The 13,227-nt window shown below is 36.4% G+C and overlaps 1 protein-coding gene across 1 annotated transcript; it reads right to left on the bottom strand.

The window, feature by feature from the left end:
• Nucleotides 1-8,104: 8,104 nt before the first annotated feature.
• Nucleotides 8,105-9,025, bottom strand: LOC105788873 (chitinase 2). The gene has a single exon (XM_012615938.2). The coding sequence runs from the start codon at nt 9,023-9,025 to the stop codon at nt 8,105-8,107; it is 921 nt and encodes a 306-aa protein (XP_012471392.2).
• Nucleotides 9,026-13,227: the final 4,202 nt, after the last annotated feature.

Genomic DNA, 13,227 nt, shown 5'->3' with positions numbered 1-13,227 from the left:
TTTCTGAGTTTTTGGATCCAATACCGATTGAGGAAGAATGTTCAAAGTTATCCGTCATGGTCAAATGCGCCAAAAGTAAATGATGCGAGCTCACAAAAAAGGTCCGCCCTAAAGAATTCCTTGAGAGGGACCTGATATTGAAGAAAATCCTTCCCATACAAAAAGAACTTCATCCCAAGCTAGGAAGGACCTTATGTGGAAGGCCTTATCCGGAAAAGCATCAACTTTGATCAGAAGGGATAACAAGGACATGCCTAATCCTACGAGTTCAGATTCGATAAAAAAATATATTTCAAAAAAAAAAGGGAGAGGCCAAGGTGAAAATCTGCAAAGGACGCCTTGAGACCAAAGGGGATTTGAGTTGAAAACCCGAAAAGGGCGGCTCAAATATTGATCAAAATGGAGCATGAGGTGATTAGAGCAACTCGAATCTTGATCAGATTGGGGCATGTGGTGATCTAGTTATATCTAAATCAACAGGAAAGAGTAGGCAACATCTTGGGGCATTGGCAGAGTACTGTCGATCTCCTAAACACATGTCAAACTCAGAAGGATCTTCAAAAAGTTTGTACAGAGAAGTTCAAGCTGCGATATCTGGGGCACCCAATTTTCATACTATTGAATTTGTTATTCTTGGAATACTTCATTCTTTTCAAAGATACACATTCCCAATCAATTTCTTTGTTATCTTTTTTTTACTATAATTTATTCTTATCCCTTGTTATGACCTTTTCGTAAGCATGTTGCATTGGAATAATGATCAATGGACTAATAAAACTTTCACAAGGGAAGTTTTGCATATTACTCTAGAAGTTTCTAAATAATACAGGAGCCTGAAACAAGACTATTATTTAGAATGCACCAGGTTTAAAGGTTGGAAATCTGAAAAGGAAGAGTCTAAACTAGGACTTTCGCTTTGGATTTTGTTGTCAAAAACATTGGTTGAACAAAATAATAAGATGCCGTGTTGATGACTAAGCCTAAATCAACAAGCAAGTAATGATCACCAGGCAATAGAAAGAGGTTGCCTCGGGAAGAGAGCCTTCATTTGCACATGAGCCTTTGGTACGACACCCTGGGAATAGTGTAAGAGACTAGAAAGATTTAGATCCTGTATCCTTGAATTGTGATAGGAGAGGATTGAAGAAAAGCCATATACTCTTGGGTTACAGTGGGAGAACGATGGTATGAATTTTTGCGCCCAAATGAATTAAACTTGGAGGTTCACAGTGGGGGCCAACCTGGCTAAATGTTTCTTCAGAAAAGCCAGTGAAGCAAGAAGGCGTTGTAGCACGCCAGTCACAAAGCCTTAATAAACTTCGAGTAATGACAACCTAAGCGAGATCATTCTCGAAAAAATAAAATTTTGTATTCATGCAAACACCATTCACACATGTCTAGTTAGGAGCATTTGATGCATTTTGATCATGCCATCCTAATCATTAGGCATAATTAGGTTCATTATACAGGTCATGTTCCCCAGAGAATAGATCAGTGAAAATAGCAGATCTTGCCTTCCTGCATCGACAGCAAAGCAGATCGAAAACAAAGCATTGCCTTCCTCGGTTGTAGTGGAACAGGTTAAGGATAGCAGATCTTGCCTTCCTGCATTGACAAAGAAAGCGAGATCGAAGATGGCGATTTACCTCCACGTGGTTCTGAGTGGAGTACATTGAAACCGATAATTCTACTTCCCGGACACCGATGGAATAGATTGAAGATTTCAGATCTTATCTCCCTAAGCAGTAGTGGAGCAAATCGAAGATGGCGGATTTTACCTCCCTGTGGTTATAGTGGAGTACATTGAAGCCAGTAATTCTACTTCCCTGGACAATAGTGGAATAGATTGAAGATTTCAGATCTTATCTCCCTAAGCGATGAGTGGAGCGGATCGAAGATGGCGGATTTACCTCCCCGTGGTTCTGGTGGAGTACATTGAAGCCGATAATCATATCTCCCTAGTCGTGATGGAATAGGTTGAAGATTGTAAGTCCTATCTCCTTGATATTGCAGTGGAGTAGATTGAAGCACCAATTCTTATACATTTGAAGATGCAGTAGGATGGAATGTGGCTGCTTGAAGAAGAAGAGCACTAAGATCCAGCGTGACTAAGCAAAAATTAGCCATTTCTAAAGTCTTTGCTTCGTTCCTGTTACACGACAACGAGCAAAGAGGGGCAGCTGTAATACCCAATTTTAGCCCAGGCTCACAAAAAAAAACCAAAGTAATATCATTTGGCCCGACCGGAATTGCCCATTACTTGAAAAGGTTGAATGTCCATCTACAAGCTTATGGAAACATAATCTTCAGGGATATGCAATCTTAGATATGATATGTAATCTTAGATATAATATATAATCTTAGATATGATATGCAATCTTAGATATGATATATAATCTTAGATATGATATGCAATCTTAGAAGATATGATTTTGTAATCTTAGAGATTTAATTTGTAGATACCCTTTAATCTCAATAGTTGATGTAATTGATCATCAGACTGTTGGATTTGGGGAGGCTCAACTATAAATAGAGGCCTCTCCTTCATTGTAAAAAAGAAAAGGGATGAATAAAAAGAGAACTATTGGCAGTTTTTTAAAGGTGGCTTACTATTTTTTTCTTTTGATTATTTGTTACTTATTTACGATTTTAAAAAGGAGAAGGTGATACCACTTGTGAATTTTATTTATTTTATTTAGCCCTCCGCCTTTTAATGTTTTTGTAATTAAGTTTTTTATTTTTTAATTTGCCCTTTTATTTATTTTTATTTCAATTTGGTCTAATTTGAGCAGCGTCGTTTAGAGGAGAAGGAAAATTGCCCTTCCACCTAGACTGTCCATGGTAGGCCGGGCGAGTTCGGCCAGACCCACAAAAAATTTCAGCCCGTTTACTAGGCAGGGCCGGCCCATTGAAATATGGGCTGAGATTTTGCTTGAGCCAACCGAAGAAAAATATGGGGCCTGAGAGCCCGGCCCGACTTACTGCTTTTAATTAAAATTAAAATTAAAATTATTTTTTAATAAAATTAAAACTAATTGTTATTAAAATTAATTGTTAGTAAAATTATCAAATTATTAATTGTTAATTGTATTAATTGTTGTAATAAAATCTAACATTTGATTAGTAAATTTATCAAATTATTAATTGTATTAATTGTTGTAACAAAATCTAACATTTGATTAGTAAAACAAACTTGATGTTTTATTATTATTATTTTGTAACACTAGTTAAGGAAATGAAAGTAAATAAACTTAAAATAAAAATTATTATATTTTAAAATAAAAATATATATTTAATATTTTTGGGTGAGCGGGCCAGGCCAAAAAATCTTACTGAGGCTGGCCCATTTTTAAACGGGCCTAAAATTTTGCCCAAGCCCATATTTCGGGCCTATATTTTTACCCAAACCCTCCCATATTTCGGGCGGGCCGTCGGGCCGGGCCGGGCCGCCCGGCCCATGGACAGGTCTATTCCAGCCCCTCTATGTAATTCGAGCGTTCAATTAAGTCCTCCAGACTTTATTTATTTTAATTTACCCGGATCTTCTTGGCGATCCAATTTAGTCCATTTTCATATTTTCTTTAAAATCAATATTTTTGATAATGCAATTGTATTCTTTTAATTTTTATTTTATAATTCTCATATGCAATTATTTTTTATATGTATATTTAAGCATGTATTTATGTTTTTTATACTAAAATTTTAGCATACTTATATTTTATATACACATGTTTAATTTATTTATTTAATTTTAATATTATATTAATTGTTTAAAACTTATGTTTTTTTTATGTGTACAGGTATATTTTTTATTCGCTTATTAATTTATGTTAGCATATTTTTATTATTATCTTGCCTATTTATTTGATATTTTGCACGTCATTATTTTATTTATATATTTGTTTATTCATATTATTTCTATGAAATTGTTGTATTTATTATTGGTATTTGTTTAAGGGCATTCATTCACATATTCAACATAACATTACCCTATCTCTTATTTAACTTTAAAATAAAACGCTTCAAAATAAAGGTAATACTCGTATTTAGGATTTCTCAAGGAAATTGAGCCCTAACGTATTGGGTTCCGATTTTTTTGAAAATTTAACAATCGATGATTTCTCTTTAATAAAAAAAAATAAGAACTCATTATTGGGAATTCAACACGTTGTGTCCTAACGTATTGGATGTGACGCATTGATTTCTCAAAATGAATATTTTTTTTAAAAATAATAAAGGAAATATTCCGAGTTTGGGATTTTAGAGGAATTGTGCCCTAATGTATTGGGCCGCGATTTCTTAAATCTTGAATAAATGGATATTCTTTTACATTTTTTATTGCACTAGTATTTTGCCCTAATTCATTTTTGGGGAAAATTAGAATGTCGTGCCCTAACGTATTGGGTGTGGTATTTTATTTCTCTGAAATGATAAGTGTCTTAATACGTAACGTTTTAAGTTTTTTGCTAAGGACTACGATTTTCAAATTTTCGACATTAAGACATTAATTAATTAACTAGGTACCAATTTTTGGGCGTAATGAGGGTGCTAATCCTTCCTCATATGTAACCGACTCTCGGACCCGTTTTTCTAAAATTTGTAGACCAAAGTTATTTTTAGGTGACTCAATCACACATTAATAAAAGATTGGTGGCGACTCCCAATTTTCATTTTTTAAAGTCGACAACCTAAAATTTTTGTTTTTTTCAAAAAAATGGTTTCGACAACCAGAATCTACTTCTGGAACCATTAAGACTGATCTTTCAAAGATTGAACCAAGAAAGATTATCACCACCAAGAAACAAAGTAAACCTCTCTACTCAGCCAAAAAAAGAGCTGGCACTATTACCATGTTTAAATCTTCCACAATGAAAACTGTTGGAACTAAGAACAAAGATGAATGAAAAAATGATAGAAGCTTGAGCTTGAAGGCTTGATGCGCAAACAAGAAATTTTTTTTTTTTGCTGAGAACTTTGAGCAATTTGCTTGAGTAATAAATCAGAAAAATGAAGAAGAATTCTGAATAATATCATTAACATTGAATTGAGGCATAATGTCAATACATATACCAGTCAATAAGCTGGTCAACATGAAGCAAAGTTACCTAAACATCTACCTAACTCCACTAAGTAGCATTGTAACTTGTTAAACAAAACTTGCACACTTGGTAAACTCAAACATCAACAAATTACATCAAGTACATTAACAACTTAGTTCTAATCTAACTAAGTTACAAAATATCATTTGAAAGTAACAAAATGAACAGCAGCATGAACTTCAGCTGCAACTGCTTGGCTCGGGCAGCTTCTCTGCTTCTTGTCTGCATGCAGGCCAGCTTCAACAAAAACTCAACTAAAGAAAACAGGATCTACTTCTTTTATTGATTAGAACTCTAATAATCCCAATAGGACCGAGCTCACTTATTTATACAAGAGTTTGGATAATGTATCAACCAAGAACTTAGTCTAACAACTTGATCCTAACTAACTTCCAGCTGATGCATTAACAAAAAGTAAACAGTTTACATTGACAACAACTTACCTGAATTCTCCCTAACGACTTTAACTAATGGTCGAGCCAATCCTTAAGTTCACTAAGGATGCAAACTTCTCTATCGCGTCTGGTTTTGTTTTTCATTTCAAGACGCATTGTTGGTTTCGTACCTTATTTAGTTCGCTGAATACTCATCAAAATATTATATTGGTTTTACAATTGATGTCAACTTAGGTAGTTTTCATGGATTTTGTTGCCAAAGCCAACATCTTTTGCAGGGAAACTGATTCAAGTGAGCATATTTGATGTGCTTTAAAAACATTGTTTTACATTTGTTTAGTATATAAATTGCTTATTTTTTTTGGGTTTATTTTGTCTTTCTTTCACGTTGCTCAAATGCATGCAGGGTTTTTTCGCAGTGGCATTGATCAGCCTAGGCTCTCATCATACATACTTATAACACCAAATGCTACAATAAAATACATACATAGATATTAAGTTTTATGAGAAAGAAAGATAAATAAACCAGAAAAAAAAATGATCAATTTATATACTAAACAAATGTAAAACAATGTTTTTAAAGCAATGCTCACTTGAATCAATTTCCCTGCATAAAATGTTGGTTTTGGAAACAAAATCCATGAAAATTACCTACGATGATAGCAATTATAATACCGGTCTAATATTTTGATGAGTAATCAGCGAACCAAATAAAGCACAAAACCAACAATACATCCTGAAATGAAAAACAAAACCAGACTCCGTAGAAAAGTTTGCATCCTTAGTGAACTTAGAGTTGGGAAATTCAGTCGCCTTTCTCCGAGGAGTGGTGCATTAATCACCTGGGTTCCATCCCAATACAGTAACCGGTCCCTGCATGCGACCACGGCCTTTTTCATTCTAATTTCGGAATATGATTCAGTATTTCAAAGCCAATATACACATGAAGTACATAACTTCTTTCCATTACACGATGGGGGGGCCTATCACCATCAAGCGTAAACTGAAGACAGCAAGACAAATAAATAAGTTAATCTTATTAAAGGACAGCATAATCAGATAGTGTTTATAAGCAAAATCATCGGGAAAACAAAAAGAGAGGCATAGAAAAGATGTTACAAATTGCTCGCCAATGTGCCTGTTGCATCCATTGCATCGGACATTCACCGCTGGAAAATTAAAGAGGGACCTACGGATCGATATAGGATCGCTCTTCACATTTACACTACAAATATCAAGCAACCGCAATGATTAGTCTATAATATTTATTCTACTCTATTACACAATGGAATGTAATGAGACAAGTATCTTACGCATTGTGGCAGAGAAATCTATTCACCCTCCCTTCTACCTGAAAAGTTTGTTTCAAAGTAAGATGACAACTTATAAAGATAATATATATATATAATGTATGTATAGGTGTATATATCTGCTCACACGATGATTCTGTAAATAAACCTCACATGAACATTTTGAATCTTTATAAGGCTTTCAAGATAAAAAGCTTTAAAGTAATGTGCTTCCTCCCAATCATTCTTTGCTTGTACAGCACAACAATCAAGAACAAGCAATCCCATGAATAACAAAACCAAGAACTGAAGTTCCAGTAGTAAAAGAAGAATCTTTATATATTCATAAGAGAGAAAGAGAGAGAGTTATTACAGTAGTGACTAGTGACGACGTTGTCCAAGGTGAGGAGGTGGTTTCTGCAAGTGCGGCATAAGAAGAAACTATTTCGAGTATTCAATCGATATCTGACAGGGTTTGTGGCCATTGGAATCCAAGAGACAAGTACTTTCAGAAATTATTTGAGCCGTGTCCAAGAAACACCCATCGTAATATTATAACGTCCAGATTTCAGAGGGAGAAGAAAGCAGCGAAAGGGTTCTTGGATGTGAGTTTGGAGAAATGGGAATGGTTTCAGCTCATGGATTTTATATAAACAACAAGAAAGCAGATAGATTGCTTCTTTTCCAGTTGTAACTGTCAAGATTGAAAGGGACCAGCTGAAATTATAAACTACAATATATATGGGTTAATATTAAAATTTATTCATTTTTTATCAGTAGCTTGTATAATTATATAATTATAATGACTAGAAGAAGTGGAGAAATGTCTAAATCAAACTATATACCACAAACAGCTGGATTATATAATATAAACGAGGGATTACAAGCCTAGAATATATAAACTATGTACTACAATATATACGGTATGGGATAATGTATGGTCATGCAAGCTTAAGTAGCTCTACAGCTTTATGGCTCAAAATCTAGTTGATAGTCTTTTTCTCCACCGTTGTGTATATCAGAATATTGACATTCACATTCAGCTTCATTAATATACATCAAACGTTCCTTTTTAATACAAAGAAGGCTGCAGCTCTAGTATGGGTAGATGTTATAAATACCAGGATTCGAACTCAAGACATGCTGGATGTCGCCTCTTAATTTTAGGGTGATTGCATGAATCAATTGGATTAAGCCCGAGTTAGCGACAGAAGGCTAATATCCCATATATATTTATACAACAGAAAGCTAATACACATATAATACACCCCCTAATGTGAATGTTTAACTCATATTCAGTGCGTTAGATAACAGAGAAATACTAGTGGGACATTGCGAGTAGAGCTTGTGATTGCTTTTCATAGCGGAAACCATTTCTCTTAGAGTCATCTGCAGACCAAACAAATATCCCATGGAGTTTGTTCTCACCCTTCAGCCTACTGCAGGCAGTAAAGAAGCCGTTTTCCGGTGTCAAGCCACCGCTGCCGTCGCTTATAAAGCTGGCTAAAACCTTACCACCATTATAGTTAGAGCTTTGGGTGTTGAAGTAACTGATGAACTGAGAGACCGTTGTTCCTTGATCATAGGCGTAAAACTGGAAGTTGACATAGTCTATGAGGTCACCATAGCTTTGCCACAAGGCCTTGTAATGACTTTGAACATCATCATCGTCAAATGGAGCTATGGAAGCGAAAGAGATCACTCCATTATCCTTGAGGGTTTTTACGAGTTTCCCAATGCACTCAGCGAAGGTGTCAGGATCAGCATTGAAGTGCTCATAGTCAATATCAATCCCATCCAAGTGGTACTCTTGGATGATATCTGTGAGTGAAGAAACTGCATTAGAAACCCAAGAATCTACAGAGGAAGGGTCGAAGTAAGCATAGCTATCTCCCACACTGTCCCCTCCTAAGCTCAAAGCTACTTTAACATTTGAATGGGTGCTCTTGATGGAAGAAACTTGGGAAGGACTGAGGTTATCAGAGTCGCAAAAGACATTAAACTTCCCATTTGTTGGAGAAGGAGAACCTGAGGTGCTGTCATAGTCTATGGCAAATGAAAGAATGAAGTGGAATTCAACGTTTGAATCAATGGGAACATCAGTGAATTTAACGTTGTTGAATTCAGCTCCTATGTATTCTCGGAAAAGGTCCGAGTTCTCGGGAGCTGCTTGGATTGACATATGGCAAGGGAAGAAAACTTGGAAAACGAAAAGGGCAATGAGAAGCTTAGACGACTCCATTGCTGCTGTGATGTAGGCTTGGAGTTGAAGAATTACTCTCGTTAATATATAGGCGTTAGAATGCAGAATACAAAGGTTTGAAGGCATAGGGAGATTAAAAATAAAGCAATGCTTTGTTTGCCGTTGTCGTAATTATGAATCTGGGATATTTAATCACAACAAATACGCTACTATTTTGGCCCTGGAGCTGTATCACAAAATACCAGTAATATAAATGAAGCCGGTATCTTCTTGCAGGGTACGATAATTATGTTATTTTGTCTTGCTGCAGGGGTATGATAGTTAACTGAGACAAGAACAGTGACTTGCCTTACCAGGCATGGGAGAGAAATCTGCAAATTTTGACCTTTGAATATATGTTTTATGTAGTATTTCAACAGTTTGCTGCTCTTAGATGCCATAAGAAAAGTTTTCTGTAGATAGTATAAGAAAATATTATTGTATTCAATTCATTGGTTGACTTTTTATTATTATTTTGGCCCAGGAGATCTCCCACAAAATACCAGTAATATTAATGAGGCTGATATCTTCTTGAACCCAATTAGCAAGGCATCTGAATGTAAACAACAAATATTATTGTCACATACATATTAGGTAAACTGTTACTTTGTCTTGTAGTCGACAGTGATTTGCCTGACAAGGCATGTAAGAGGAATCTGCAACAATTGACCTTTGAATAATACGTTTTTTTAACCCAAATTCTTGGTTTCTAAAAAATAGGTTTTTTACACAAATAGTATAGAAAAAAAAAAACTAAAATAGGATGTCAGAAAAAAAATTTACCAAAATAGGTTACTTTTTCATTGGAGTCTATTAGATAGGCGCCAATGAATAAAATAATAATTTTTTTTTTGAATAAAATATAATTTTATACTTTTCCGGGTTAGTATATAACCCGTATAATACATAGTATTGGCGCCAATGGTGGTGCCTACCTGGGAGGCACCAATGGTGGTGCCTACCTGGGAGGCGCCAATGTTGGTGCCATTCTGAAAGGCGCTAATGCTATTATTTTTCTCTATAAATACCCCCAACACAGACATAAATTTTACTCCAGAAACGAAAGAAATAAGAAGGAAGGAAGCAGAAGAAAAGAATGAAGGAAAAGAAGAAAAAAATTAGGTATTTTGGTTTTTCTTTTTAAATAGGATGTAGAGTATTGTTAGTAATTTTATTATTTGAAAGTTATTTTGTCATGTTATTAATTTTGTTAGCTTCTGAATGAAAAATTTTGCATTAAAATTTTTATGTAATTTGTTTACATTTTGAAACTGTTTTAAGAAATTTAAAATTTTTTTTTACAGATCTAGTATTGAAAATGGATAATCAGTTTTTTGTATGCGTTTATTTCGATGGAGAAATTTTGACAACAACTGTGGGATGTATATTTGAATGTCGCAAACAAGTAGCAATGAGATTTGATAGAAATATCTCGTTTGATGATATGAAGGAAAAAATTAGTGAAAAAATTTATAGACGTTGTGGGAGAAGGATATCAAAAGTTTTCTACAAGTTTCCTACAAGTTTCCAGTTTCAACAGATCCAATAAAATTTACCGAAATAGAACTTGTAGACGATGAAGACGTGGAGACAATGGTCGCTCTTTATTGTGAGACTGAGAGTAACAAAAATGCACCGATTCAGTTATTTGCTGAGTTAGCCAGTGTGGAGGCAACTGAAGATCCCACTCCATTAGGTGAAGAAGATGGAGTTGAAGTGCCGTGTATGGTGGTTCCGGTATCGTATGTTGATAGTCAATCACCTATACATGGGATAAATATTGATCTTAATGCTGCAGCCGAGATTGATGTGATTGGTGATGATGTATACTATAGTAGTGATCCTGTTGATTACGAAGTGGATAGTGAGAGTGATCCCGACGCAGACGAGGTCCCAGATGATATTGACGACGAAGGCGTGAATGAGGATGGAAACGTTAATCGTCTTCGATTGAAACCAGATTCGTCGATTGTGATACACAATAATCCTGGGCACACATGTCTCGGATAGACCCGTCTGACAAAGACAGTAAATTGAGTTTTGAGTACCCGAAATACCACATGCTTACCGAATGGGCGATATTCTGATCCAGATGAGTTACGCGTGGGCCAGAGATTTGAAAGTAAGGAACAATGCATGTTTGCGATTAAGCGGTATAGCATGAATATATTAGTAGATTACAAAGTCATCGAGTCTAAACCAACATTATATATTGGAGAGTGTTGGAGTTCGGTAGAAGGCTGCAATTGGCGGATACGAGCTGCATTTATGCAGAAGTCGCAGATATGGGAGATACGAAAATTTGTTGGGCCCCACACATGCACTTCAACACGTATGACAGAAGATCATCGAAAACTTGACTCCAAAACTATCTGTACATGCATCATGCCAATGGTGAAAGACATGCCGACCATTAAAGTTTCGGTACTGATTGCTGAAATACAAGCACGATTTCAGTATCGAGTATCATACCGGAAGGCATGGATAGCTAAATAGATGGCAATAGAGCAATTGTACGGAGATTTCGATGCATCGTACAATGAATTATAGGGATGGATAGCCGCCATGAGGGAACACGTGTCGGGGACTGTAATTGAGCTGCAGACACGATCTTATTACGGGCCAAATGACCAACTACAATCGAGAAAAAGAATTTTCCATCTGATGTTCTGGACTTTTGGTCAATGTGTGTGCACATTTCCCCACTGCAAACCATTTGTGCAAGTAGATGGAACCTGGCTATATGGAAAATACACACAGATCTTACTTCTTGCGGTTGCTCAAGACGGCAACAGGAACGTACTCCCGATAGCATTTTCCATCGTCGATAAGGAGAACATGGAATCGTGGAAGTTTTTTCTTACCAACTTGCAGAGGTATGTGATTAGCAATGATAATATTTGCATCATTTCTGATAGAGGGAAATGATTAATTGCAGCCATTAGGCGTTCTGGTGTACCATGAAGATCTGTTTACTGCATCCGGCACATCGTGGCTAACTTCCAGCGAGATTATAAGAATGCAGACTGGAAGAGACAAGTTGTGAGAATGGGTAAAGAATTACCTTATCTTTTAAATATAAGTTTTAATGTTTTAGAGCAATACTGTAACTTAAATTTTTTAATACATATGCAGCGTACGAGCTAGAGCCACACATTTTTCGCCAAAGAATGGCCTGACTTGAGAGTGACATGGAGGGTCAAACCAACACATCTTTCCGGCAGTGGCTGGGTACCATGGAGCCGTGGCAATGGACTCAATGTTTTGACGAGGGCTTTCGTTATGGTCAAATGACTACAAACTTAGTGGAGGGGATCAACGCTGTGTTATTAAAAACACGACATCTTCCAATTTCATTTGTCTTCTCGGCAACGTTCTACAAGTTGGCTACCTTGATGCCAAGAATGGGTCAGCAACAAGTGAACCAGATGGAGGCGGGACATGTCTTTGTCGAAGGCATTAGGGATGCAATGGTTGTAAACCGTCGAATGGCGAGGTCGATGACAGTAGAAGTATATTCACGACATAATGAAACGTTTCGAGTTACAGAGACCATCGGTTGTCGACCCAGTATACCACCTAGGTCCTACGGAGTTGATCTCCGAAATAGACGGTGCGATTGCAGGAGGTTTCAAACACTTCATTTTCCACGTGCACACGTCGTGGCAGCTTGTGCTAAAGTTGGGCTCAATGTAGAACAATTTATCGATGAAGTGTACACCATCGAACGCATGTTGCGTGTATGGGAAAACGAGTTCCCCATGCTTCCTGACCTATCTACTTGGGAGGTACCTCCGACGACCTTCGAGATAGTCCCAGACATAAGGTTGCGTAGAAACCTGAAAGGTCGTCCGCAATCATCCAGAATCCATAACGAAATGGACATTAGGGAGAAATCTGACGGGAATTTGTGTGGCGTATGCAGATTACCCGGTCATAATCGGAGTAAATGCCCTCTCCGAAACTACCATGTTGGACAATCGTCTCAATCGGGTAGAAATTGATATGTACTTCATTACATAAATATGGTTTGAATCACAAAATTGTCTACAATTTGTTGCAGTTATGGAGACATTTTTAAACCATTATAATTTTATTTAGATAAGAACTAGCAGTATGAGGCATCCGCCTATGTCAACCGCAGAAGGATTTGTTGTCCGACAAAGTTCGCGATACAGCATGGCTAAAACTGCGGACCCCCA

This window comes from Gossypium raimondii, chromosome 2, assembly GCF_025698545.1.
Source record: "Gossypium raimondii isolate GPD5lz chromosome 2, ASM2569854v1, whole genome shotgun sequence".
In the NCBI taxonomy this organism is placed as follows: Eukaryota; Viridiplantae; Streptophyta; class Magnoliopsida; order Malvales; family Malvaceae; genus Gossypium; species Gossypium raimondii.
Note: the sequence above shows the minus strand (reverse complement) of the source record. Positions and strands in the feature narration are given on the sequence as shown.

Bases quoted from the DNA above. Each gene is read 5' to 3' on its own strand.
- LOC105788873 (XM_012615938.2), bottom strand. From the start codon at position 9,025: ATGGAGTCGTCTAAGCTTCTCATTGCCCTTTTCGTTTTCCAAGTTTTC.